The sequence below is a fragment of the Octopus sinensis genome, linkage group LG17 (genome assembly GCF_006345805.1).
Source record: "Octopus sinensis linkage group LG17, ASM634580v1, whole genome shotgun sequence".
Taxonomy (NCBI): domain Eukaryota; kingdom Metazoa; phylum Mollusca; class Cephalopoda; order Octopoda; family Octopodidae; genus Octopus; species Octopus sinensis.
In genome coordinates, this window is record NC_043013.1 from 16,690,351 (window position 1) to 16,717,115 (window position 26,765).

At 38.8% G+C, this 26,765-nt stretch overlaps 1 protein-coding gene across 1 annotated transcript in view; it reads left to right on the forward strand.

Annotated features, from left to right (window-relative positions):
• LOC115220892 (phosphoenolpyruvate carboxykinase, cytosolic [GTP]) overlaps positions 1-26,765 on the forward strand; it is a 51,691-nt gene that overhangs the window by 1,771 nt on the left and 23,155 nt on the right. The window contains exon 2 of the mRNA XM_029791089.2: positions 25,064-25,327. Coding sequence (XP_029646949.1) covers positions 25,064-25,327 — 264 coding nt within the window. The remainder of the gene's footprint in view (positions 1-25,063; positions 25,328-26,765) is intronic.

Consider the following 26,765-nt stretch of genomic DNA (forward strand, 5'->3'; position numbering starts at 1 on the left):
ATGTTCAGAAGCTGAACAACTTTAATAGACAATGTCATCTACCTGGTAATCACCTATCATAACCATTTCTAATCAGGTTTGGTTTGTCAAGAGTGTTTTTTCTCAAGTCGTCTGTGTCTACTAATTCTTGAATTACTGTTTTGGAAACTGGAAATTGAAAAAAAAACCATATTGGTATTTGTGGACAACATCTCAAGGAAGTTGGTCACTATGGACATCGTGATAGTCAGGACTATTCTAAAGAGAGATAAGGACATAATGGGAACAAAAGTTAACTGAAGTTGTTAACCTGACAGCTTGCTCCTGGAAAGAGAAGTCCAGGTTAACCAGCATTGTGGAGTGCTGGACTGATGGTCCAGTTAATTTACTTGGGATCACATTCAATTCGGCCCTCCAAGTGTATAGAAACTGAGACAATATTATGAACAGTCCCACCCAGAAAGGGGCTGATATCAAGTGGAGGTGAAAAATGGGTACATCACACTCCATGTATTAGCACCTGATTGTATCATGCCTTGCCTTATTTTTAACTGACCACTGCAGATGAGCCTAATCGTGAGACAGTTTAGGTTAGAAAATGGTTTCATAACTGGTTATGAAACATGGGGAAACGTCTTTTAGCATAGCCTGTCTTTGAGTATAGACTTAATCTTTAGCCCTGTTTAACAGTACCCCCTGGCCCTCAGTTGCTGTAAGAGGAATCCATTTTGTTAGAAACATATAGGCCAAGAATATAACTTTTCCTCATTAGTCTTTGAAAACCAGAAAAAAAAAAAATCATCAGACACTGCTGTCCTTTTTCCTCTTAGACATAAAAAAATATTATGATCTCAACACTTATTGTGGTCCTTTAGTGACCTCTTTAGTGAAACCCAGCAGCCTGAAGTCACAGAAGTTGATATGATGGCTTCCATTACTTGAATCAGTGCAAGTTGGCAGTGGAGAAGGTCCTCCTAAAGAATGGTAGCAAGTGTAAGAACAGTGGAAACAAGTTTAGGGAATTGGAACTTCTACATATAACAAAAAAAAATTCTCTCTCTCTCTCTCTGTAGAAGTACAGGTTGTATTGGTGTTTATGTACAAAGTTCAATGTTCCATGGAAGTGAAACATGAGTCTTGAATGCAGGGGATAGAGATGGGAAGGCTGGGAATGAAATGATGTGAGCCTTCTCTACCATATATGTAATTGTACTTGGATGATGGTGAAAAATGGGTACATCACACTCCCTGTATTAACACCTGATTATCATGCCTTGCCTAAAATGTGTTTAGAGAAAAAAAAAATGGCTGCAAGAGGGATCAGATGAAGTATGTGAGGAAAAAGGATGAGCAGTCATATGACGCTTGTGAAGGTTAATAGTTGGGTAAATAAGTATCAAGTAATACCAATGGCTGGAATCTATAGATGATAAAAGACCACAGCTAATGGTGAGATGCTGGAGATGTTTCCAAATATGGAAAATCAGACAGAAGATGATGATGACGAAGATGGTGATAGTGATAATTTTGTTGATAGCATTAGAAATGAGTCGCTATAGTTACAAATAACCAACTTGAATAACAGCCCCCCACCCTTCCGTGTTATAAAGACTGTTTATATAACATCCCGGATTTATTGACAGACTTGCCAGCCAGAATTGATTCAAGGAATCCTTATACATATATATATAATTATACATATACACACAACACATTTGTGCATGTGTAAATAGGTATGTACTCTTAATGTATAAAAACATGTATGTACATACAGATGTGTATATATACACGGATGAAAGAATATTTTTTTTTATTCTATCAGTAATTATTGTCTTAAAGAGCTAACAATAGAGCCATTACATAACCACTACTCATGCTAGAATAACAGTCACTTGCCTCTTACATCACACTCTCCTGTCTTAATAGGAATTGATGCAAAATAATATAGTCCTAATAAAATAGAAATATTATTATTTCTAAATCTCTCAAAGAGAGTTATTCAGTAGGAGTTCCTTAAAGTAAAAGCTATTTGCCAACATAATGCGGCTCCAGAAACCGGTCTACAGATGTTGTTTTGCACTGGATTGGATTGCTGAATTCCCTATTTAAAAATATATCTGGAATCTGGAAGCACTCCATCAGTTACAACGACGAGGGTTCCGGTTGATCCGAATCAACGGAACAGCCTACTCGTGAAATTAACATGTAAGTGGCTGAGCACTCCACAGACACGTGTACCCTTAACGTAGTTCTCGGGGATATTCAGCGTGACACAGAGAGTGACAAGGCCGGCCCTTTGAAATACAGGTACAACAGAAACAGGAAGTAAGAGTGAGAGAAAGTTGTGGTGAAAGAGTACAGCTGGGATCACCACCATCCTTGCCGGAGCCTCGTGGAGCTTTAGGTGTTTTCGCTCAATAAACACTCACAACGGTCTAGGAATCGAAACCGCGATCCTATGACTGCGAGTCCGCTGCCCTATCCACTGGGCCATTGCGCCTCCACAATATAAGGACACAGATATTATGTCGTATAGCCAGCTAGAAATGATGTTTCCTGGAGTTAAACAGCAATGTAGTCCTAGTTATCCCTAAAGCCAAGCAATTGTTGCAACTGGAATACCTCTGGTCATGGGTCCACACGATCAGATTTAATCTGGAGTTAATCCCTAACTAGGCACAGATATGTCTGTACATGTATGAAATTAACTTCTCAACCACAAGGTTTCAGGTTCAGTCTCATTATGTGGCAGCTTGGGCAAATGTCTTCTACTATGACTCAGAACTAATCATTACCTATTTCTTTACTACCCACAAGGGGCTAAACACAGAGAGGACAAACAAGGACAAACAGATCAAGTCAATTATATCAACCCCAGTGCGTAACTGGTACTTATTTAATTGACCCCGGAAAGGATGAAAGGCAAAGTCGATCTCAATGGAATTTGAACTCAGAACATAATGGCAGACGAAATGCCGCTAAGCATTTCGCCCGGCGTGCTAACGATTCTGCCAGCTCACCGCTGAACTAATCATTACCATTAGTGAATTTAATTTACAGAAACTGAAATAATTTACTCTGCGTTCTCTTCATGTAAATTTCTCTCTCCTTGCTCAGGGTTTATAGTTTAAGAATAGGTACACCATGTCCCTATTCTAAAAGGGTTGGCAGCAGGTGTAAAATATTGCTTTAGAAAACCCGGATCTGAAATGATGGTGTACCTAGATTACAGTTTTTAAGACTGTAGATAAGATGAGGGTGTGTCTTGTATGAGTAAGTGACCACACAATAAACTTCCTTAATGATTACTATTACTACAAGTAATAGTTGACTTCTATTACTACAAATAATAGTAGTAGCAGCAGTAACTGTAGTTGGGTGTGTTTAAAGAATGAGAACTATTCAAACAACAATGTATGCAAACCATTGTATTGATTCTTTAGGTTTCTTAGGTCAAAAATCTCCAGGTGATGTGGGGAGTAGGGTAAGGCTTTAGCCTGTTGGATTTAGCCCAGACATTCTAGACCAGCTTGGTCAGTCTGGAGTAACTTTCACGTAAATACAATGAGACTTAATCATCATCATCATCATCATTTAGCGTCCATTTTCCATGCTAGCATGGGTTGGACGGTTCAACTGGGGTCTGTGAAGCCGGAAGGCTTCATCAGGCCCAGTCAGATCTGGCAGTGTTTCTACGGCTGGATGCCCTTCCTAACGCCAACCACTCCGTGAGTGTAGTGGATGCTTTTTACGTGTCACCCACACAGGTGCCAGACAGAGCTGGCAAACGGCCACGAACGGATGGTGCTTTTACGTGCCACCAGCATGGGGGCCAGGCGAGGCTGGCAACGGACATGAACGGATGGTGCTTTTACGTGCACCATCCGCTCGTGTCCGTTGCCAGCCTCGCCTGCCCCCTGTGCCGGTGTGGTTTTAAATTTTAGCACAAGGCCAGCAACTTTGGAGGCGGGAGTAAGTTGATTACATCAACCCCAGTGCTCAGCTGGTACTTAATCAACCCTGAAAGGATAAAAGGCAAAGTCAACCTTGGCAGAATTTGTATTGAGAACGTAAAGAGGGATGAAATGCTGCTAAGCATTTTGCCCAACATGCTAATGATTCTGCCAGCTCACCTCCATAATGGAGCTTGGTATTGCAAACCATTCTATCTGACATTTTACAACTCCTTTGCTGCAGTGAATTTTCTGCTAACAATAGCAAAATTCTTTCTAAAATATATTTATACAATGCCAGTAATTTTAGGGGAAGAGGGTAGTCAGTACCACTGATCCCAGTATTTGACTGGTTCTTTATTTTATCAGTCCCCGAAAGGATGAAAAGACAAAGTTGGTCTCGGCAGGATTTGAACTCAGAACATAAAGAGTCAAAACAAATGTTTGAAGCTAGTTTTTACGGTGTTCTACTAATTCTGGTACTGATTACTGACAGCTGAGTTATATGACTAGTAAACTATGGTCTGAGGAGGAATCACATTGATCTAGTACCTAGTTGTACTTATGGTACATTCACCCAGAGTGGGCTGAGCCACCTGTGACCATTGAGTTCACCACGTCCCTCACAAATGCTGACCCCATCAAACACTACCCAAAAAGTGATGTTGCATGTTTGACAAATGCCCCATTGTGAGAGCACACACATCTGATAGTGCGGACGCCATCGCCATAGCCACCATTCACTGTTGAAGTGTGGATGGAATTCATGTTCAGATTTTCAGTGGAAATACAAGTTCACATGTGGTACCTGATACCTGTTACGGAGGTGGACTGGTTGGTAGACTTTGGCCTGAGATTGAATCACACTGATCTGTTGGTTTGTCTGATTAGTGGACTGTGGTCAAAGATCCAACTACATCGATCTGCTACTTATTACTCACAGTTAGGTAGGCAGTGTTCTGGAGCAGAACAATATTGATCTTGTACCTATATGTTACAGTGAACAAGTTTGTTTTACCTATTGTTCTTGACATACGACTAAACAGATAATTTTCTTTACTCTTTTGGTACTTACACTGTCACTTTTGTTTTTGAATAAGCTACAAGAGGAGGAAGTGGAGGAGTTCAGTGCTTCTGACTTTTGACCAAATGTAATTGAGGAAGTTGATGTTCAATAAGAAATTAAGGCAGGGAATAAGCTACAGGGAGAAGCAAAGCCTGCACAAACTGTTTTGATGCAAGATCTAGAAGATTATCAGAGAATAAAATGCATGGCATTTCGAATGAAAATCAGATACCGTAAATCCTCGAGTATAATCCGCATTTTTTTCCCCAAAATTTAAAGGTCAAAATCCCTAGTGCGTACTATATACGAGGTTAAAAATGAAAAATATTTTCTATGCAATGTCCGATTCTCTATTTGCTGTCCGGCAATGTGTATTCAGACACATTTTGCGATGTTGGGCGCAAAAATACTTTAAGCTAAGCCTGAAAGCAATGAAGTCATAAAAGAATTATCCATAATTTGCAGTAAGCAACATTTATTAAATGTTATTACTGTTATTTCTTTATTTTCTGCAAACAAAATGCACAAAAAAGCTACACGTTTGCATTTATATATATGATCAAGGAATTTTGGTTAGTATAGCAGCAATATTGTCTTAGATATGTTAGCAGTACTCATGTGGGACACACTTGAACTTTGTAGTAGGTTAACAAGCAGGGCTAAGGTATTTTTGGGACTTTAATTAGCTCTTTCGTGATTATATTTCTAAAGAGTAGACTACCTGTTGTTCAAAGAGCATTCAAAATAACCATGGCTTTTATACATTAGTTTTAAATTTTGGCACAAGGCCAGCAATTTTGGGGGAGGAGGTAAGTCAATTACATTGACCCCCACCCAGTACTCAATTGAAAGGATAAAAGGCAAATGGTGAGATTTGAACTCAGAGCTCAAAGATTGATAAGATACTGCTAAGCATGTTGCCCATCACAGTAATGATTCTGCCAGCTTGTCACCTTCCTAACTTTATATATTGATACATTATGTTGGTGTTGACTAACTGAAATCTCTAGGCACCATTCATGTTATAAGATGTCAGTCAAGGGGCAGTTATAGGTGGGGTTGTTATTTGAAGAGTTAAATATGCTGTCTAACTTTTGCGATATATTTTTGACAATGTTCTACATATTGAAACTCCATGAAAATTCAGTGACTCTTGTGAAATTACCCACTCTCTCCTTCCTCCCTTCATCCACTGTCTGTATTCTTCCTTATACTCATTTCTTGTCCCTCAAGTTCATTCTGGCACCTTATCATCGCCATCTTTATCTTTCCAATTACTCTCTGTCACTCTATCACGTTTGATACCCTAACCCCAATGTTTGTTTTGTCTGTCCTCATATCGTCCCCTCTTTTTCTCAACCTTATGGTGAATAAAGAAATACTCTTATATAAAGTTGGGTAGCCATGTATCTCTCCTCTGGAGTAAGATACCAGTGCTTGTCCCTCTATCATATTTTAGCCTCTCGCCACCTGTATCTTCAATACAACCTGCACCACCACCACCACTTAGTCATGAGGACTTTCCCTTCTCTTTCTCTTGCAAGTTACTTGTCAACTATACTAGTGTCAGTGTCATAAGAAAAGCAGCCAGTAGACTCTGTAAAGTAGCTGGCATTAGGACGGGCATCCAATTGTAGAAACCATTCCAAAACAGACAATGAGATTCGACAAAGCCCTGCATCCCATTGAATCCTGCCAAATCATCCAACCCATGCCAATATGGAAGACAAATGTTAAATGATGATGGTGACAATGATGCTGATGATGTGTATTTAGCATGTGTTGACTGTGAAAGTTTTTAGTTGTTTGTTGATCATTAAAGAGGTGTGTTACACGTGTGTTGGTGCTATTGAAAGAACAGAGTTGTCATGCCCCCCCCCCCATTAGACAAGGTTTCCAAGGTCTCCAATCATACAAGTAGTTGAACTTTTCAATGAGGTGTTTAGGAGTGTGTAAAAGGTTATCCATACTGCTGTTTTTCTGACCGATACCTGTGTGTGGAATATTAAGTAAAAGTGATGACTGGTGTCATCATCATCAGTGTAAAAGTGTGAGCGTGATTAGAAGCGACAGTAAAGTGGGTCAGCTACTGAAAGAAGAGAATACGTAGTATCTTTTGATATCTAAAATTAATACAAAAACTGTTCATTACGTTTACAATCACATTACTTATTTATTCATAGTTGGAACAAATACTTTTACAGCTGAATGCTTCAGCATGAAGTAAGGCTGGTGGGTGGAGTTGAAGGTGGGAGGTGAAACTTGTTTTGCATCAGTCAAGCAAGCTGGAGTAAAATGAAGCTCAGTGTGTTCTATTTTGCCAGTACCGCCAGACTAGCCCCCCCCCCCCCCCCCCGTGCCGTAAAAAGCACCCACTACACTCTTGGAGTGGTTGGTGTTAGGAAGGGAATCCAGCCGTAGAAACTCTGCCAAATCAAGATTGGAGCCTGGTGCAACCATCTGGTTCGCCAGACCTCAGTCAAACCGTCCAACCCATGCTAGCATGGAAAGCGGACGTTAAACGATGATGATGATGATGATTCCAGCTAATTACTGTACTTGCTCTTGTGTCAGCATTTATCTGGGATGGGTTTGGACAACGGCATCCAAGAAGTCCACAGAAACTGACCATGACTAGTGATCATAGACACCTGACATAGAGATGATTGGTAAGACGTAATTCCACTGGCAGTCATTATAAATGTGAGAACCAGGTATTGATTCAAGATCCAACTTAATAATATTACTCCAGGTTTTCAACTGGTCACTTCATCATATACCAGTAATTATTGGGGGTACTTTAGTTATGTATAACTAACTGACTCAGCACTGATCTTGAAGTTGAACTTCACAATGCCAAAAATGTCATGGTTAATTAGGAAATTATAATTAGATGCTTTTAATGGAATTGTAAAACTATGTAAAACATTTTTGAAGTTTAAGGCTTTCTGTAATGTGTCAAAGATATGAATACATTCACACATGCATACACATACATAAGTGAAAGTAGATAGATACACACACACAGCATACATATATTGTGTGGATACATACAAACATCCATGCACATATATACATACATGCACATATATATACATACATACACGCTTATTCATATATCATCATCATCATCATTTAGCGTCCGCTTTCCATGCTAGCATGGGTTGGACGGTTCAACTGGGGTCTGGGAAGCCAGAAGGCTGCACCAGGCCCAGTCTGATCTGGCAATGTTTCTACACCCACACATATAGACATACAAGCATAAAGATACGTGCATTCATACACACATACACATCCATGCAACCACATACATACAAATACGCATACATTCAGTCCTTACAGGCATAAATCGACATACAGACATACATATACTCACATGCATAACTACCTAGTTAATGCTGTCTAAATTCTAATGAAAGAGGTTTGTTTCTGGTTGAAAACAAGTTCTTTGATGAGAAAATTTGGAATAAAACTCTCAATGTGGAAATGCTAATCCATTTGAACATAAAACAGAGATAAAATATTTAGGCCAGATATAGCTGGTTTAAGTGCTAGAGTTAAGGGACACAGCTGTGTGGTAAGAAGCTTGCTTCCCAACCACATGGTTCTGAGTTCAGTCCAACTGTGCAGCACTATGGACAAGTGTCGTGTACTTTAGCCTTTGGGCTGGCCAAGGTCTTATGACTGGATTTGATAGATGGAAACCGAAAGAAGTTTGTGTGTCTGTATTTGTCCCCAGCCACCGCTTGACAACCAGTGTTGGTGTGTTTACATCCCCTGTAACTTAGTGGTTTGACAAAAGAGACCGATAGAATAAGTACTAGGCTTGGAATAAAAACAAGTACTTGGATTGAATTCATTTGATTAAAAATTCTAATGACTGAAACAAGTAAATGATAAAAGATAAACATATATATAAATGTGTGTGTGTGTATACATATATGAATGATAATTTCACTTAGGGCTTAGTAATACTAATAACCAGTTGCTAGAGCTCATTCTGCATAGCATACTAGTTAATGAATGATAAGGGAACAAGAGTCATGTCAACTTCATTAGTCTCCAGATGGCGTAGGAGTGGCTGTATGGTAAGTAGCTTGCTTACCAACCACATGGTTCTGGGTTCAGTCCCACTGCATGGCACCTTGGGCAAGTGTCTTCTACTATAGCCTTGGGCCGACCAAAGCCTTGTGAGTGGATTTGGTAAACGGAAACTGAAAGAAGCCCGTCGTATAAATGTGTGTGTGTGTATATGTTTGTCCCCCCAACATCACTTGACAACTGATGCTGGTGTGTTTACATCCCTGTAACTTAGTGGTTCAGCAAAAGTGACTGATAGGATAAGTACTAGGCTTACAAAGAATAAGTCCTAGGGTTGATAAAATAGGTTCCAGCTGAACACTGAAGTCAATGTAATAGACTTGCCCTCTTCCCCAAAATTGCTGGCCTTGTGCCAAAATTTTTAACCAAAATTATATCTGACCAATAATTTAAAGATCTGTGGTAATAGTTATTATCATCTTCATTATAATGCTTGTTTTTTTCCAACGCTTTCAAAAGAATGGCCTACTCACTTCTACTCACACACACTGCATGTACATATATTTATGTAAGTGACGCACAGACATATATATATGTATATATATATATGTATATATGTATATAAATATATATATATATGTGTGTGTATATATATATGTGTCGTCCAACCCATGCTAGCATGGAAAACGGACGCTAAATGATGATGATGATGTGTGTGTGTATATATATATACACGCATGGCTCAGTGGTTAGAGCGTCGGGCTTACGATCGTGAGGTTGTGAGCTCGAATCCCGGACCGGGCTGCGTGTTGTGTTCTTGAGCAAGGCACTTTATTTCACGTTGCTCCAGTTCACTCAGCTGTAGAAATGAGTTGCGACGTCACAGGTGCCAAGCTGTATCGACCTTTGTCTTTCCCTTGGATAACACTGGTGGCGTGGAGAGGGGAGGCTGGTATGCATGGGCGACTGCTGGTCTTCCATAAACAACCTTGCCCAGACTTGTGTCTAGGAGGGTAACTTTCTAGGTGCAATCCCATGGTCATTCATGACCGAAGGGGGTCTTTACACTTTTATATATATATGTGTGTTTATATATATATGTGTGTGTATATATGTATATATATGTATATATATATATGTGTATATATATGTATATATATATATATGTGTGTGTAGATGTATATATATATATATATATATGTGTGTGTGTATATATGTGTGTGTATATATGTGTGTATATATATGTGTGTATATATATATATATATACATATATATATATGTGTATATATATGTGTGTATATATATATATATATATATATACATATATATATATGTGTGTGTATATATATATATATATATATATACATATATATATATGTGTATATATATGTGTGTATATATATATATATATATATTATATATATAATATATATATATGTGTATATATATGTGTGTATATATATATATATATACATGTGTATATATATGTGTGTATATATATATATATATACATATATATATATATGTGTGTGTATATATATATATACATATATATATATATACATATATATATATGTGTATATATATGTGTGTATATATATATATATATATATATTATATATATATATATATTACATATATATATATATGTGTGTATATGTATGTATATATATATATATATGTGTGTGTATATGTATGTATATATATATATATGTGTGTGTATATATGTATATATATATATATAGCGGTGTACGTACACTTTGTTCTCTTATATATACATATGTACTGTACCCATTTATACAATGAGGTCACTGTCCTGAAATTTATGTTTACATTTTTCCTCTGCCTATTACATCAGTGTTTATGTGTGTGCGTATAGATTTCTATCCCATAGAACTAGCGGTTTTTTTTTTTGTTCTCATTTTTACAACATGGTTATTGCTCTGTGTGTATGTGTGTGATATACATGTACATAAATTTTCAAGTTTTAACTATATATGTCATGTATAGATAAAGAGAAAAAGGGTGAGGGAGAGAAGTGGACATGTTTTTGTGTGTGTGTTTAAGTGTTTAACCATGTACGTCATATATACATGAGGAAGGATAATGTGACAGAAAGAAGTTGTGTGTGTGTGTGTGGTGTGTGTGTGTGTGTGTGTGCACATGCCTGTGTGGTTAAGAAGTTACTTTTGTAAGCACGTGATTTCAGAGATAAAGTCTCATAACTTGCTATCATGGACAGATGTGTCTTATGAGCAGAATTCAGTTGATGGAAACTGTACAGAAACCTGCCATGTTTTGTGTGTGTGTGAGTGTGTGTTTCTGAGTGGAAAGAGAGAGAAAGGGAGATTGCAAAATGTAGTCCTAAATACCCTATCATTATTGGTTTCAAATTTTGGCACAAGACCTAGAATTTCAGGGGAGGGGTAAGTTGATTACATCAACCCTAGTACCCAAATAATACTTATTTTGTTGAACCCCCCCAAAAAAAGGGATGAAAGGCAAAGTCAACCTTGGCGGAATTTGAACTCAGAATGTAAAGACAGACAAAACTTTGCTGAGCATTTTGCCCGACGTGCTAACAATTCTGCCAACTTGCCGCCTTAAAATACACTGTCATTATTATCATTGGTTTACATCTGCCTATTTATGCTAGTATGACTTGTACTTGAGTTTCTTGAGACAATATTATACGGCCAATATTATAGGCGCAGGAGTGGCTGTGTGGTAAGTAGCTTGCTAACTAACCACATGGTTCCGGGTTCAGTCCCACTGCGTGGCATCTTGGGCAAGTGTCTTCTGCTATAGCCCCGGGCTGACCAATGCCTTGTGAGTGGATTTGGTAGACGGAAACTGAAAGAAGCCTGTCGTATATATGTATATATATATGTATGTGTGTGTCTGTGTTTGTCCCCCTAGCATTGCTTGACAACTGATGCTGGTGTGTTTACGTCCCTGTCACTTAGCGGTTCGGCACAAGAGACCGATAGAATAAGTACTGGGCTTACAAAGAATAAGTCCCAGGGTCGATTTGCTCAACTAAAGGCGGTGCTCCAGCATGGCCACAGTCAAATGACTGAAACAAGTAAAGAGAGCCAGATACCCTTCCTACCACTAAACCTTCTACTCAATTCTTGAAACTCAAGAACACAATGTACTTCCAGTAAGATGTTTTGCCACTTATTAAAATGATAAACGTCATCCTTTTGAAGCCTAGCCAGGCTCATGGGCCCAGTTTCCTGGTTTCTGTGGCGAATGTGTTCCCCCCAGCTGGACGGGACACCAGTCCATTGCATCATTACTCAAGAAACAGGAAGAGAGAGTGAGAGAAAGTTGTGGCGAAAGAGTACAACAGGGGTCGCCTCCACCCCCTGTCGGAGCCTCGTGGAGTTTTTAGGTGTTTTCGCTCACTAAACACACACAATGCCCGGTCTGGGAATCGAAACTGTGTTCCTCCAACCGTGAGTCCACTGCCCTAACCACTGGGCCATTGCGCATCCACCTGCCACTTATTACTGAAACAAGTAAATGAAAATATATATTTACTACATCGAGCGTGATCGTTACCAGCGTCGCATTACTGGCACTCGAGCCTGTGCTAGTAGGGTATTAAGAGCACCATCTGAGCGTGATCATTGCCAGAGCAGCTATTTGGCTTCTGTGCCGGTGGCACATAAAAGACACTATTCGGGCGTGATCGTTACCAGCATTGCCTTAGTGGCACCCACGCCAGTGGCATGTGTAAAAGATTCAAGTGATGTCATTGCCAGTGCCGCCTGACTGGCCCCGTGCCGGTGACATGTAAAAGCACCCACTACACTCTCAGAGTGGTTGGCGTTAGGAAGGGCATCCAGCTGTAGAAACTCTGCCAGATCAAGATTGGAGCCTGGTGCAGCCATCTGGTTCACCAGCCCTCAGTCAAAATCGTCCAACCCATGCTAGCATGGAAAGCGGACATTAAACGATGATGATGATGATGATGATGATACTCTATCAAACACATTTTTGGTGAAGTGAGAAATTGAAGTAGATCCAAATAGAGATACACAAGTGTGATTGAATGTAACATGAGATTGATTCCTTTCTGTCACAACTCACATCTTATATCATCGTCAACTATCAATGCAGTGCCTCTGTATGTATATAGACAGAAGATGTATATGTGTGTGTGTGTTGAAAGAGGGAAAGAAAGAAGAGGGAGGGTAGGAGAGAAACAAGAAGAGATAACAGTTGTTTTGCCACATGTCCTACTAATAATTAATTAAAGTTTTATCTTGTACTTTCTGTGAAAGGTTTCGAGGGCAAAGTGGTTATGAGGTCGTGTGGGGAAAGGTTGGGGCAAAGAAATTTATGATGATGAAAATTTAGCTCTGAAATTTTCATTGTATTTGTGTGTGCATGCACATCTGAATGTATTTCAGCTTCCCATTTTGTATTTACACACACACACACGTGTGTGTGTGTGTATCATGTATGTCCCTTGATGTTACCAATATAATACACACATACAAACATGTAAGAGTGTGTGTGATTGTGTATGTGTATATACTTTTGCAATAAAATGGATGACTGTAACTTCAAAGTTTAAGGTTGCTCACCTTCATCGGATAGTCTGATAAAGGCCAGCAGGCCAAATAATAGCTTGACACTGAAACACACACACACACATATATTTTGGTGGGGTACTTAGAATACATACCTGTTAGTTTGTTGAGTCATCCTGACAAAAATCCCTTATATATATACTTGCAATAGCTGAAAATTTTGGATAAGGGACAAAGTAAATTACTGCAATATATATATATATGGATGGCCGGATGGACCACCTCCACTCTCCCTAGCAAAGATAATGCCCGCCCAGACCAGGTCTGGGTTAAGGCAGTCACCCTGCTTGTGACCTCACTCCAATTCTTCTCTATCTTGAGATCTGAGCCATACCAGAACCCTACCAACTTAACAGGATCTTCTGTCCAACACCCCACAACATTATTGGACGACATTGACTTACCCCTCAAGGTACCAAGTTGCAAGCCAACCAACTTGTCCTGCTCGTGCGTAACTGGTACTTATTTAATCGACACTGAAAGGATGAAAGGCAAAGTCAACCTCGGCTGAATTTGAACTCAGAACGTTAAGACAGATGAAATACCTATTTCTTTACTACCCACAAGGGGCTAAACACAGAGGGGACTAACAAGGACAGACAAACGGATTAAGTCAATTATATCGACCCCATTGCATAACTGGTACTTAATTTATCGACCCCGAAAGGATGAAAGGCAAAGTCGACCTCGGCAGAATTTGAACTCAGAACATAACAGCAGATGAAATACCTATTTCTTTATTACCCACAAGGGGCTAAACACAGAGGGGACAAACAAGGACAGACATAGGTATTAAATCGATTACATCGACCCCAGTGCGTAACTGGTAGTTAATTTATGGACCCCGAAAGGATGAAAGGCCAAGTCGACCTCGGCGGAATTTGAACTCAGAACGTAACGGCAGATGAAATACCGCTTAGCATTTCGCCCGGTGTGCTAATGTTTCTGCCAGCTTGCCACCTCTAAATGTTATTTAATATATGTGTGTCATCAAGAAAAAAATAATTAGCTATGATAAACATCATAGAGTTAGGTGACAATTTATTTCTTATTCACAATCAGAAACTTTTCCTTCTTTCTCCTTTCTCCTTACAGTTTTTATATTGAAGTACAATATCAGTTTTCATTGCAAAATGGTAACGTGTTTTTTATGATTCTTTTTGGGCACGAGACAAACTTGTTTATCTAATTGAGCCAAAAAACAACTTAAACACACACACACACACACACACACACACTTGTATACACAATCCTATTCCTTTGTCTTAATTTGATTTCGGTTGCTTTTTTTTTTATCTATGTATGTGTTGGTTGTGGGTGTTTGCTGGTGTTGTTATGTTTGCAAACATGAACGGCTATGAGTATATGTGTTTGTGTAAGTACATGTGTGTGTGTGGTGTGTGTAGGCATGTATTTGTGAAAAGTAGTGTGTGTGTGTGTGTGTGTGTGTTCATTTGTTTATTTTCTATCTATTCTATCCATGTTAGAATGGATGGGATGAATGCATGACAAGTGAGATATTACAAAAATTCTTGTATGTCTTCATGTATTTATTATGCATTTAAATATGCATGTCAGTACTCTTTACTCCTTACTCTTTTACTTGTTTCAGTCATTTGACTGCGGCCATGCTGGAGCACCGCCTTTAGTCGAGCAAATCGACCCTGGGACTTATTCTTTGTAAGCCCAGTACTTATTCTATCGGTCTCTTTTGCTGAACCGCTAAGTTACGTGGACGTAAACACACCAGCATCGGTTGTCAAGCAATGCTAGGGGGACAAACACAACACACATACACACACATATATATATATATATATATATATATATACATATATACGACAGGCTTCTTTCAGTTTCCGTCTACCAAATCCACTCACAAGGCATTGGTCGGCCTGGGGCTATAGCGGAAGACACTTGCCCAAGATGCCACGCAGTGGGACTGAACCCAGAACCATGTGGTTGGAAAGCAAGCTACTTACCACACAGCCACTCCTGCACCTATAGTACATAGATATTTTCTTCTTTTTTTCGTTTTCTAACATTGCACTGTTGCCATACTAGGGCACTACCTTGAAAGTTTTTTTTTTATTTTTAGTTGAATAAATCAATCACAGAACTTACATTTTCTTTTTTTTTTTATGTCTTGTTCTTATTTTGTTGGTCCCTTTTGCCAAACAACTAAGTTATGAGGACGTAAACAAACTAACACCAGTTGTCAGGCAGTAAGGAGAGGGGACAGATAAAGACACTCACAGATATATATGTATTGGCACGTAAAAAGCACCATCCGATCGTGGCCGTTTGCCAGCCTCGTCTGGCACCTGTGCTGGTGGCACGTAAAAAGCACCCACTACACTCACGGAATGGTTGGCGTTAGGAAGGGCATTCAGCTGTAGAAACACTGCCAGATCAGACCGGGCCTGATGCAGCCTTCTGGCTTCACAGACCCAGTTGAACCGTCCAACCCGTGCTAGCATGGAAAGCAGATGCTAAACGATGATGATGATCATCATCATCATCATCATCTTTTGGCATGTTTTCCATGCTAGCATGAGTTGTTGGTTTGAGAGGAGTTGGTCAGCCGGAGGGCTTCCTGGGCTCCATTTTTCTGTTTTGACATGGTTTCTTTGGCTGGATGCCCTTCCAAATGTAACACTGACATGGGCACCAGCACAGGCACCGCTATGTGACATCAGCACAGGTGCTTTTACATGGCACCAGCACAGGCACTGTTACGTAGTTCTGGCATATCTTTTCTCTTTTGCTTGTCTCAGTCATTGGGCTGTGGCCATGCTGGGGCACCACCTTCAAGGGCTTTAGTCAAATAAATCAGTCTCGGAACTTATCTTTTGAAAGCCTGGTACTTGTTTTGTCTCTTCTCTCTTTTTGCTGAACAGCATAGTTATGGATAGTTGTGGGAACATAAACAAACCAACAATGGTTGTCAAGCATTGGGGAAGGAGACAAAGATGGACACACATATTTCGTATACACACACACACACATGCATATATATATATGTATTTGTAGAGAGTGATGTGTGGCTATGAGAGTTCAATTCTTAACCACATGATCAAAAGTTCATAATATTTTCCCATGTAGTCTCCGGCCTGCTAATGTCTTCCAAGTGGAATTGATAGGTGGAGACTGGATCCCTGTCTTGTATGTTTATGTATATTTATATATATATATATAAACTTTTATTAAGCTGAAAAATTATCACAAAAGCTCAGAGTTTCATGTTCCATTTTGTCAGAGTTTTCATCGCAACTGTCTGATGAACAGGAATGTGAAACTCTGAGTAACAGTTTTGTGATAATTTTGCAGCTTTCACAAAAGCATATTGCTCTACCTTAGGTATTTGAGTACTATTTTTTGCACCCTGTTTTGCACTTATGTGCTTTCTTGTATGTGTGTGTATACAGCATGGACAACAGATGTTAAATGATGATGATGAGATATATGGTCTCAAAAATTTGTCCTACGAAGAAAGGCTGAGGACGCTCGACCTTTATTCTCTTGAAAAACGCCGCCGCCGTGGTGATCTCATTCTCGCCCACAACATCATAAGCGGAAAGTGTAACCTCTCGAAAGAGCTGTTCTTCACTCCTGCTCCAGAGCGTCGGCTGCGGGGTCATTCCGAAAAGCTCTACCTGCGACGATTTCATCTCAATCGAAGGAGAGGAGCTTTCTCCGTCCGGGTTGCGGATCCGTGGAACAAGCTGCCAGACGAGATGGTGAAGATGCCGACGACCGCTTTGTTCAAAGCCTCCCTGGACCTCAAGTGGCCTGAACTCTTTACATGAACACCACCCTGTACTTAACTCCATGTCCCCCTACATGGCCTTGCTATTTGCTTTTGAGCCAAATTAACTAACTAACTAACTAACTAATTTATGTTCAATCATATTTAACACATTCATCTCCATTCAGACATGAGAAGATAAATATATATATATGTCCTTTCTACGACTGGCACAAGGCCTGAAATTTTGTGAGGAGAGGGATAGTCGATTTCATCAACCTCAGTACACAGCTGGTACTTATTTTATCAACCCCCAAAAGGAAGGAGAAACGCCAAGCTGACCACTGCAGCATTTGAAATTCAGAACGTAAAGGCAGTTGTTTGGTGTGCCTGTTGGATGGCCGTTAACTCTACTGAGTTTGTCTGCACTTTGAAAGGTTTTGTTTTTTCATCCTGCAGGCTTGGTAGAGTTGCTAGTTTAGTCACCAATGGATTGACCAAGCAACAAGTTGTACTGCATTAAGTTACCACTAGCATGTGACACGAACACACATGTAGAACACACATATGTAGAAATAAAACAAAAACAATAAATCTACGCTTATCTTTTTGTACTTTTTGCTTGTTATTACTTTTACAGTTCATGAATGTGTGTGTGTGTATGTGTACTTTTAATTAAGCAGCTATGCATGTTTGTGCGTATATGTGTGTATTTGTATGCGATGTGTATGCGTGTGCGTGTGTTTCTAAAAGCAACTGTGTGAATGATACTGAAATGTTTAAAACTGTATTGTGACATATTCGTTGAATATTTCGTCACCTCTACTACAACCATCATCACCCAACACTACCACAACCACCATTGTCATCAACATCACCACCACCACCACTGCCACTTTCATTATCTCTACCAGCATCACCATCATTACCACTATCATAATCATTACATCCATCATCTTCACTACCATCCACCACCACCACCTTCATCATTATTTCATTCTTTTCTTCATGAAACATTAATGATTATTACTAGATATTTGTTTTGTTCCTCCAATTAGATGGCAAAGTTCAGCTAAGAATATTTTTGTATACTTCATTCATGCTAGTGGTCTATTTTAGTTACTTCCCTTTATTCAAGTTTTTCTTTTTTCTTTTATAATTTTATAAAAATGAAATTTTTTCATCCCCAAATATGAAACATTTGTCATATGACCTTGTCAAACACTTTGACCTTTGTTAAACTTGTCTGGTCTTAATTTCTAAGATATTTCTTTTAAAATAAACAAAATCTTTTTTTTATTATTTCTGTAAACATGTTGTTGTTGAGAATATTGCTGTGGTTGTTGTTCATGTTATTGTAATATTTTTTTGGTTACTTGAACTTTGATATTTTTCTCTCTGATTCTCTTTAGGTCTCACTACTGCCTCCTCTCTTTTTTTCTCTCCCTCTCTTCCTATGACCCTTCCTATCATCTCCCTTCTGTCTCCCCTCTCTCTCTCTCTCTCTCTCTCACTCTCCTTCATTAGATATCCTTCAACAATTATCTAATCTGATGTCTTAATATTTCTGGCTGTGTCACCTTTTCAATCTCTTCAGAAGATAACAGATTAATTTTTGGAGGGCTGGGGTAGACCCATACATGCACTTTCTAATTATTTCAGGTCACCAAGATACCAGTAAGAACTATACCTAGGGGTTAGGTAACCTAGTCTTGGTAAAAGGCAATCCTTCACATGGACGCACACCGAAAAATGGATATCAGTAATGCAACACTCAGCATTTTGATAGTGCTCCTGTTGATCTTTAGAGTAATGAGGTTCTGTTGACATGTAATAACATGCTTGCATGTAATAATTATTTTTATACATTTGTTTATTACATTGCTACTTGCCACCCTCTTCTTCTGCTGCCACTTATCACCTCTTCTTTTTGAACTATTTCTTATTCCTTCTCCCCACTTGTATGTCATTCGCTATATTCACCCCCTACCCACATTTCCCCATCCTCAGTCCATATCCTCCTCCCTTATACTCCTCTTTGTTGTACCTTGACAGTAAGCTCCGAGACCACACCACCCAATATTTCTACTTTCTTCCCAGCTACTTTCACTCACTCTTATATATTGCAAAGTTGCCATGTAACCTTCTATATTATCATCATCATCATCATCATTTAACGTCCGTTTTCCATGCTAGCACAGGTTGGACGGTTCAACCAGGGTCTGGGAAGCCAGGGGGCTGCACCAGGCTCCAGTCTGATTTGGCAGTGTTTCTACAGCTGGATGCCCTTCCTAACGCCAACCACTCCGTGAGTGTAGTGGGTGCTTTTTACGTGCCACCGGCACATGGGCCAGAGGTGGCTGGCAAATGACCACAATCGGTTGGTGCTTTTTACGTGTCACCGACACAGAAGCCAGTCAAGGCGGCGCTGGCATCGGCCACATTCGGATGATGCTTTTTACGTGCCACTGGCACAGGTATCACAACTACAATTTCCATTTGATATTTATTTAGATGTTGATGTACTTGACTCAATAGGTCTCCTCAAGCACAGAGGTCTCCTCGTAAGACACATACTTGTACCTGCCTCGTCATCACACTTTAGCTTCTCAACACCTGACATAATGCTACCTCCTTCTATATTACAAGCCCACTCGGTCTAGGGTTTTTTCTTTATCTTGCAAGTTACTTGGTAACCTCACATTTGCCAATGTCACTAAAAAAGCACACATTGCACTCTGTAAGTGGTTACCATTAGCAAGGGCATCCAACCATAGAAACCATACCAAAACAGACATTGGTGGCCAACAAGTAGTTTGGCTCATTGGATCTTGTCAAACAATCAAGCCTATACCAGCATGGAAGACAGATATTAAAAAATGGTGATAATAATGATGATGATGATACACGTATGCATGTGTTATCATATGTATGTGCATTTTAGATATGCATATCTGTGTGAGTATGTGTGTATGAATGTTGATATTCAACATCTTGTCACCAGTTCCTTGTCAACATTATGACCAGTTGCTCTGTTCTTTTGTAGACCTGTGAAATGAGAAAAAGATCCCTTACTTGAAAAACGGGTAAGGGTTAGCTACAGAAAGAGCATCAACCTCAAAATCTTGCCTCAAATAAGTCCCCATCCAATCTAAACCATGACTACTATGAAACAACAGATGTGAAAAGCATGAACATTTTGCTATAAAGCCTTGAAAATTTTAATCAAACTACTTTAGACTTATTTGATATACATTCTTATGCATAATTATTTATGAATTATTTAATCATGCTGCCAACAAATTATGTCGTTTTCATGGATAGAATGATGAGAGGGTGTTTCCTCTCTGATGAGTGTCCAACAAATTGGAAAACATGTTAGGGCAATCTCCTTTATTTTTCTCAGTACAAAGAGAATAACAAGATACATTTATATCTGTTTACAGCTTTACAACAAATGCTATGAAAGAAACTATAATTTAACTACTTTAAATCCAATATTTCTAATACACTTTGTGTTCAGTACATACACACACACACACATGTATCTATGTATTTGTGTGTGTAATTGAGAAATTTAGCACAACTTAACACTTAGTGTAAGTTAAATATTTCTCAATGTATGATCTGTTTCCTTGTTATTGAGGACTCTCTTCTTTTGTACCTGCTGCTGCTGCTGAATGTATATATAGCTATGAAATATTCATCCCTAGCAGGACTGATATTTACACAATACCTCAGATATATAATAATTTTTAAAAATGTAGATATAGGTATGCTGTTTGGAGATAAAGGGGTCAGGATAGTCACATCTGGATTGCTGTTGCCCTCATATCTTCCCGATAAGATCTGACCTAGGGTTATATAACATTTTAAATTTTATCTTTCTCAGGTTAGAGATAGTAATAACTGAAGAGGCCTTTACATAGTCTGTTACACACTTAGATTGCAGGGTACAAACTCCATTTTAGAATACAGATACAACTTCAAATGTAGACACAGGATACTTTAGTGATCAATTCATTTATGTGCAAAGACTTTGATGTCTGGTAAGACATTCTACTTCAAAATAATACAAGATAAATGAACATATATGTATGTATGTATGTATATATCTCCTTCATCTCCTGAACCTTATGAAGGAAATGATAGGGGCCTGAGGTGAGAGGTGTATTGCTATACTTGAGAAGACCAGCCCACCACAACAAAATTGAGATCCTAAAACCAAGGTGCCACGTAAAATGCTTTGGTGTGGGTTTTGGTACCATGTGAAAGTACTGGTGCTGGTACCACTTAAAAAGCACTGGTGCTGGTGCCACATAAAAAGCACCCAGTACACTTTGTGGAGTGGTTGGCATTAGGAAGGGCTTCCAGCCTTAGAAATGAAGCCAAAACAGACTATAGAACCAGGTGTGGCCCCTGGCAGATCTAGTCTTCCTCATTTGCAAAATGAACCTCCTTTAATTTTGCTCAAATTGCTTTCAATTTTGGTGTACCGATGCAACTCTGAATTTTGATTACGATCAACCAATTGCTTTATCTTGTAAATTAAAGAACCTGATGTTATTTGGAATTAAAGTTGGGAAATTTGGGTAATTTTAGCCAATCAATGGACAGCATGGCATTAGCAGCTTGTTACCATGACAACCGCCTGCTGTGTTGTGGTTCACTGTTGTCTGTGCTGCACGTTGTTCTATGTTGATTTTTCGCACCAGTTGAGCACTGGGGTCAATGTAATTGACTTACCTCCACCCCAAAAAAAACATGCAGGTAAAAATTTTGCATTATGTAGCTTGTTATTCTCTTTAAGTGAACATTTTTCTGGTTGAAATACACCGAAAAATGGTGACACAGCAGTCAAAAAATCGTAAAAAAATAGGGATTTTCATAGAAAAAAAACACCATTTTGATGTAAATAATTTTTGGTGTTAGCATGGTCCAATTTGGATTTTTTCTTCTATGGAAGGAAGAGCAAGCCTTATTCTATCATACTTTCAATTTTGGTCAACTTGCGCCCCAGGGTCTCGGAGGAGGTAGTGTTAGTTGAAGGCTACCAAACCTGCCATACACAGACAACTTCAGCTTTGTATATATAGAGAGATTTATCATTTATTTTGTAATTCTGAAGATGTTATGGGTGATTTAATGTTATTTGGCTGTTGGCCATTTTGTTTTTTCAGCAGAACAAGAAAATTGCTCTTTCGTTGCCCCCCCCCCCGCTCCTCATCTAATCCCCACTGTTTCTTTAATGTAACATAAAGCTTGACAAACTCCATTTAGTGAAGTTGCTTTTTGTCAAAACTTACTGTTGTTGGCAAACATTTAAAGACTGGTGGTGGTGGTGGTGGTAGTGGTGGTAGTGGTGGTGGTTGTAGTGGTGGTGGTGGTGGTGGTAGTGGTGGTAGTGGTGGTGGTGGTGGTGGTAGTGGTGGTGGTGGTGGTGGTGACGATAGTAGTGTTGTTGTTTAGAATTAAAATCAAAACATTTTTGTCAGTGACTCATTACAATCCATAATGGTAAAAGTACATTAATGTAATTTATTGGGAAGAAGTGGGGAGTATTTCCTCATTTACTGGGTAATTTAGAAAAAAAAACTCATTAACTGTTGGCTAATTTAATATAATTTTGGACTTATTTTATTATCTAAATCGTTTTGGACGTTTTTTTCCTTCTTTATATTTTGTATTTAACAAATCTGTACATGTTTATATATGGTGTAGAGTGTGTGTGTGTGTGTGTGTGTTTTGTCTAGTGTGTATATTTTATCTGTCATGTGTGTCTGTTGTTGTTCAGCCCTTGGTCATTCCCAATAAGGACACACAGTAGAATGTGTTCTACTCATGAACATTTTTATCTTTTTTACATCATATTTTTGTGTATGAATGTGTGTACAATGGATTGTATTATTAAACGTGGTCTTCTTTTAATGAAGTTGAGTGTAATTTGATGTAGTTTTCTAGCAAGTTGTGATGCCACACAGAGGCTCCTTTGGATGAACGTGTTGTTATATTTTGTGGGGTGTGTGTTATGTGTAGTATTAGGAGTGAGGATAAGGTTATGTTGTGTATCAGGATGGGTACCTGTCATTCAACCTGTTAAAAACAGCACCCAAATCTCCCTCAGATTGCACCATACTTTATTAAAGATGAAAGGGTACATTGGATAATGTAGTTCTAGAAACTCCTAAAAAGAATGACATGAAGATCATGCTTGGCATGTCTTTAGTTGTAGGTCTGTTCGACCAGAATTCATGTGTGTTGAAGAACTCTTGTAATTGGTGAGGCATGTCTTGTCCATGCCTCCTCTACAGCAACAAACGTCTTCCCATCCATCTACCCCACTAGCTTCAGCCTACTAACTTTTGCTAAAATACATTCAAATATGCCTAAGTTAAATTCCTCAAAATGAGGATGGATTTATGGCTTTGACATTTGTACTACCCCTTCTTCTTTCTATAAATAGAAAAATTTCTTGTTTGTCTCCATTGAACCATATGAAGAAACCCCCTCCCCATTGATAGATCTAAATAACAAAGTGAACTCAGTGATAAAAAATCTACAGATGGAGAAGGATATTCTACTACCATGTTCTTAATGATGAAATTAACCTCTCTGTCTATATATCTACCCTCTTTGTAATGTTGGCAAATGAAATAAGTATAAAAATGTACATTGGCCATTTAATTAAAAAATTCTATATGTGGCTGAAGATTACTCGACATTTTAAAACTGATGTAATACTTACAGTGTTTAATAAAATGAAGTAGCATGAAACGATTGTACTACACTACCTTGGATATCCTTGTTGCTTATTTTGATTATAATCACCCCATTTGATTTATATGGATAATACCATACCAAATTCTGGTGCCTTTAACTTAAGTACCTTATTCATCTGAATCTAAATTTTGCTGAACCTTTATATATATATATATATATATATATATATAACAATTGCAGCGTGGAAGGTGTTTATAAGCCATTTAAGAAACACACAAAAGCCGTTCGATTCACTTCAACATTTAAGTTTAATTTGTCAAAATATTTTCGTCGCTAAAATCCGCGACCTGTTCACTGACAAAAATCCGTGCTGCATCTGAGCTGCAATTGTTTTCGTTTCAGCACACGATCTCAGATCAAATTACTTGCTATGCGAGTACATCTCTCTATATATATATAAATTCCGCCGAGGTCGACTTTGCCTTTCATCCTTTCGGGGTCGATAAATAAAGTACCAGTTACGCACTGGGGCCGATATAATCGACTTAATCCCTTTGTTTAGCCCCTTGTGGGCAATAAAGAAATATATATATATATATATATATATATATATATATATATATAGGCGCAATGGCCTAGTGATTAGGGCAGCGGACTCGCGGTCGCAGGATCGCGGTTTCGATTCTCAGACCGGGCGTTGTGTGTGTTTATTGAGCGAAAACACCTAAAAGCTCTACGAGGCTCCGGCAGGGGGTGGTGATCCCTGCTGTACTCTTTCACCACAATGGCGGTGCCCCAGCATGGCCACAGCTCAAGAGCTGAAACTGGAAAAACAAAACAAAAACAAACAATATATATATATATATATATATATATATATATATATATATATATGATGTATAAAGTGAAAGTTGAATTGTCATGCTTATGTATTTCTCTGTTTAATTTCAGGGTTGTCCGTGGGAAGACACTTTTGTCTGCTCTTTCTCAAAAATCTGCTCCTTTGTATCCTAAAGTGGTTCAAAACTACAGTGTCATCTATGGAAACATCAATAAACTAGCCCCTGCTGTGAAGACCTTTGTTGAGGAAACAGCTAAGATCACTAAACCAGACAACATCCACATCTGTGATGGCTCAGAACAAGAAAATGAACTTCTCTTATACATTCTACAGAAAGACAATGTCATCAGTAAACTTCACAAATATGAAAACTGGTATGTTTTTTTTTTTTTTTTTTTTTTACTATGATTCCATTTGTACTGTAGGTAATTACAGTCCTATATTTGACTCCAGCCTTCATCCATGGGCATATGGCGTAGTGGTTAAGAGTGCGGGCTACTAACCCCAAGATTCCGATTTCGATTCCAGGCAGTGACCCAAATAATAATAATAATAATGATAATAGTAATAACATTATTAGGAATGAGAACCCAGGTTCAAAATTCTCCCAGAACACCTGATTAAGGTTGGAGAGTACATCAGCCGAAATGTGTTAATAACAAACAAGATGAGGACAAATATCCATCAAATGTAAATAATGTAAGTAATTATCATGTGAGACACATAAGCAAATATAACAAAGTAAGTTGAAGGTTGTGAGTTCATTTCTTACTAGGGCATAGTTTTTGTCTAAACCTTGCTAGCTTGAGAGAATGGACATAAAGTGGTGGTGGTGGCGGCAGCAGTCATGATGATGACTGAGGTTAGACAGTGTCCATTCAAACCCTTCTCTAGACTGGTGAGATTGATGTGATCAATGATCCCAGATTTTTGCAAGTGATATGCTCAATAATCCCCTTCACTCTGATTGATGAGATTATTGTAACTGATGGGTCCATCTCTCAGACTGGTGAGTTGATGTGACTGATGATCCCTTCTCCAGACTAATGAATGGTATGATTGATGTTACCCTTCCTGGCTGATGAGATTGATGTGACCTATTTCTTTATTGCCCACAAGGGGCTAAACATAGAGGGTACAAACAAGGACAGACATAGGTATTAAGTCGATTACATCGACCCCAGTGCGAAACTGGTACTTATTTAATCAACCCCAAAAGGATGAAAGGCAAAGTCGACCTCGGCGGAATTTGAACTCAGAACGTAACGGCAGACGAAATACGGCTACGCATTTCGCCCGGCATGCTAACGTTTCTGCCAGCTCGCCGCCTTGAGATTGATGTGACCGATGACCCTCATCTTCTAACTGGTGAGGTTGTTGCGATTGAACTCTTCTTGCAGACTGATGAGATTGATGATCCTCTTTTCCAGACTTACGGGGATTAATGTAGTTGTTCTCCTCTCCTCCAGACTGGTAAGATTAATGTGATTTACATTCACCTTTAACACTAGGTTGGTGTCTGTGAGGTAAACCTGGAGAGGATAAGAATTCCCCAAAGTTTATATCAATTCTGGGAAGGAAGGACTGGAGAAAATGTATTGGGCTGGTTGTGGTGGTGGGGAAATAGATGGCACACAGGCCATTGTAATAACGATAGAAGAGACAGAAGAAAGAAACCTCAGAGGGTTAGTTTCAAACCAGTAATTTATTTAATCAGCCCCAAAAGTACAAAAGGTAAAGTTGACTGCAGTTGAATTTGAACTCAGAATGTAATTTACTGAAACAAATACAGCAGGGTATTTGTTTTGTTGA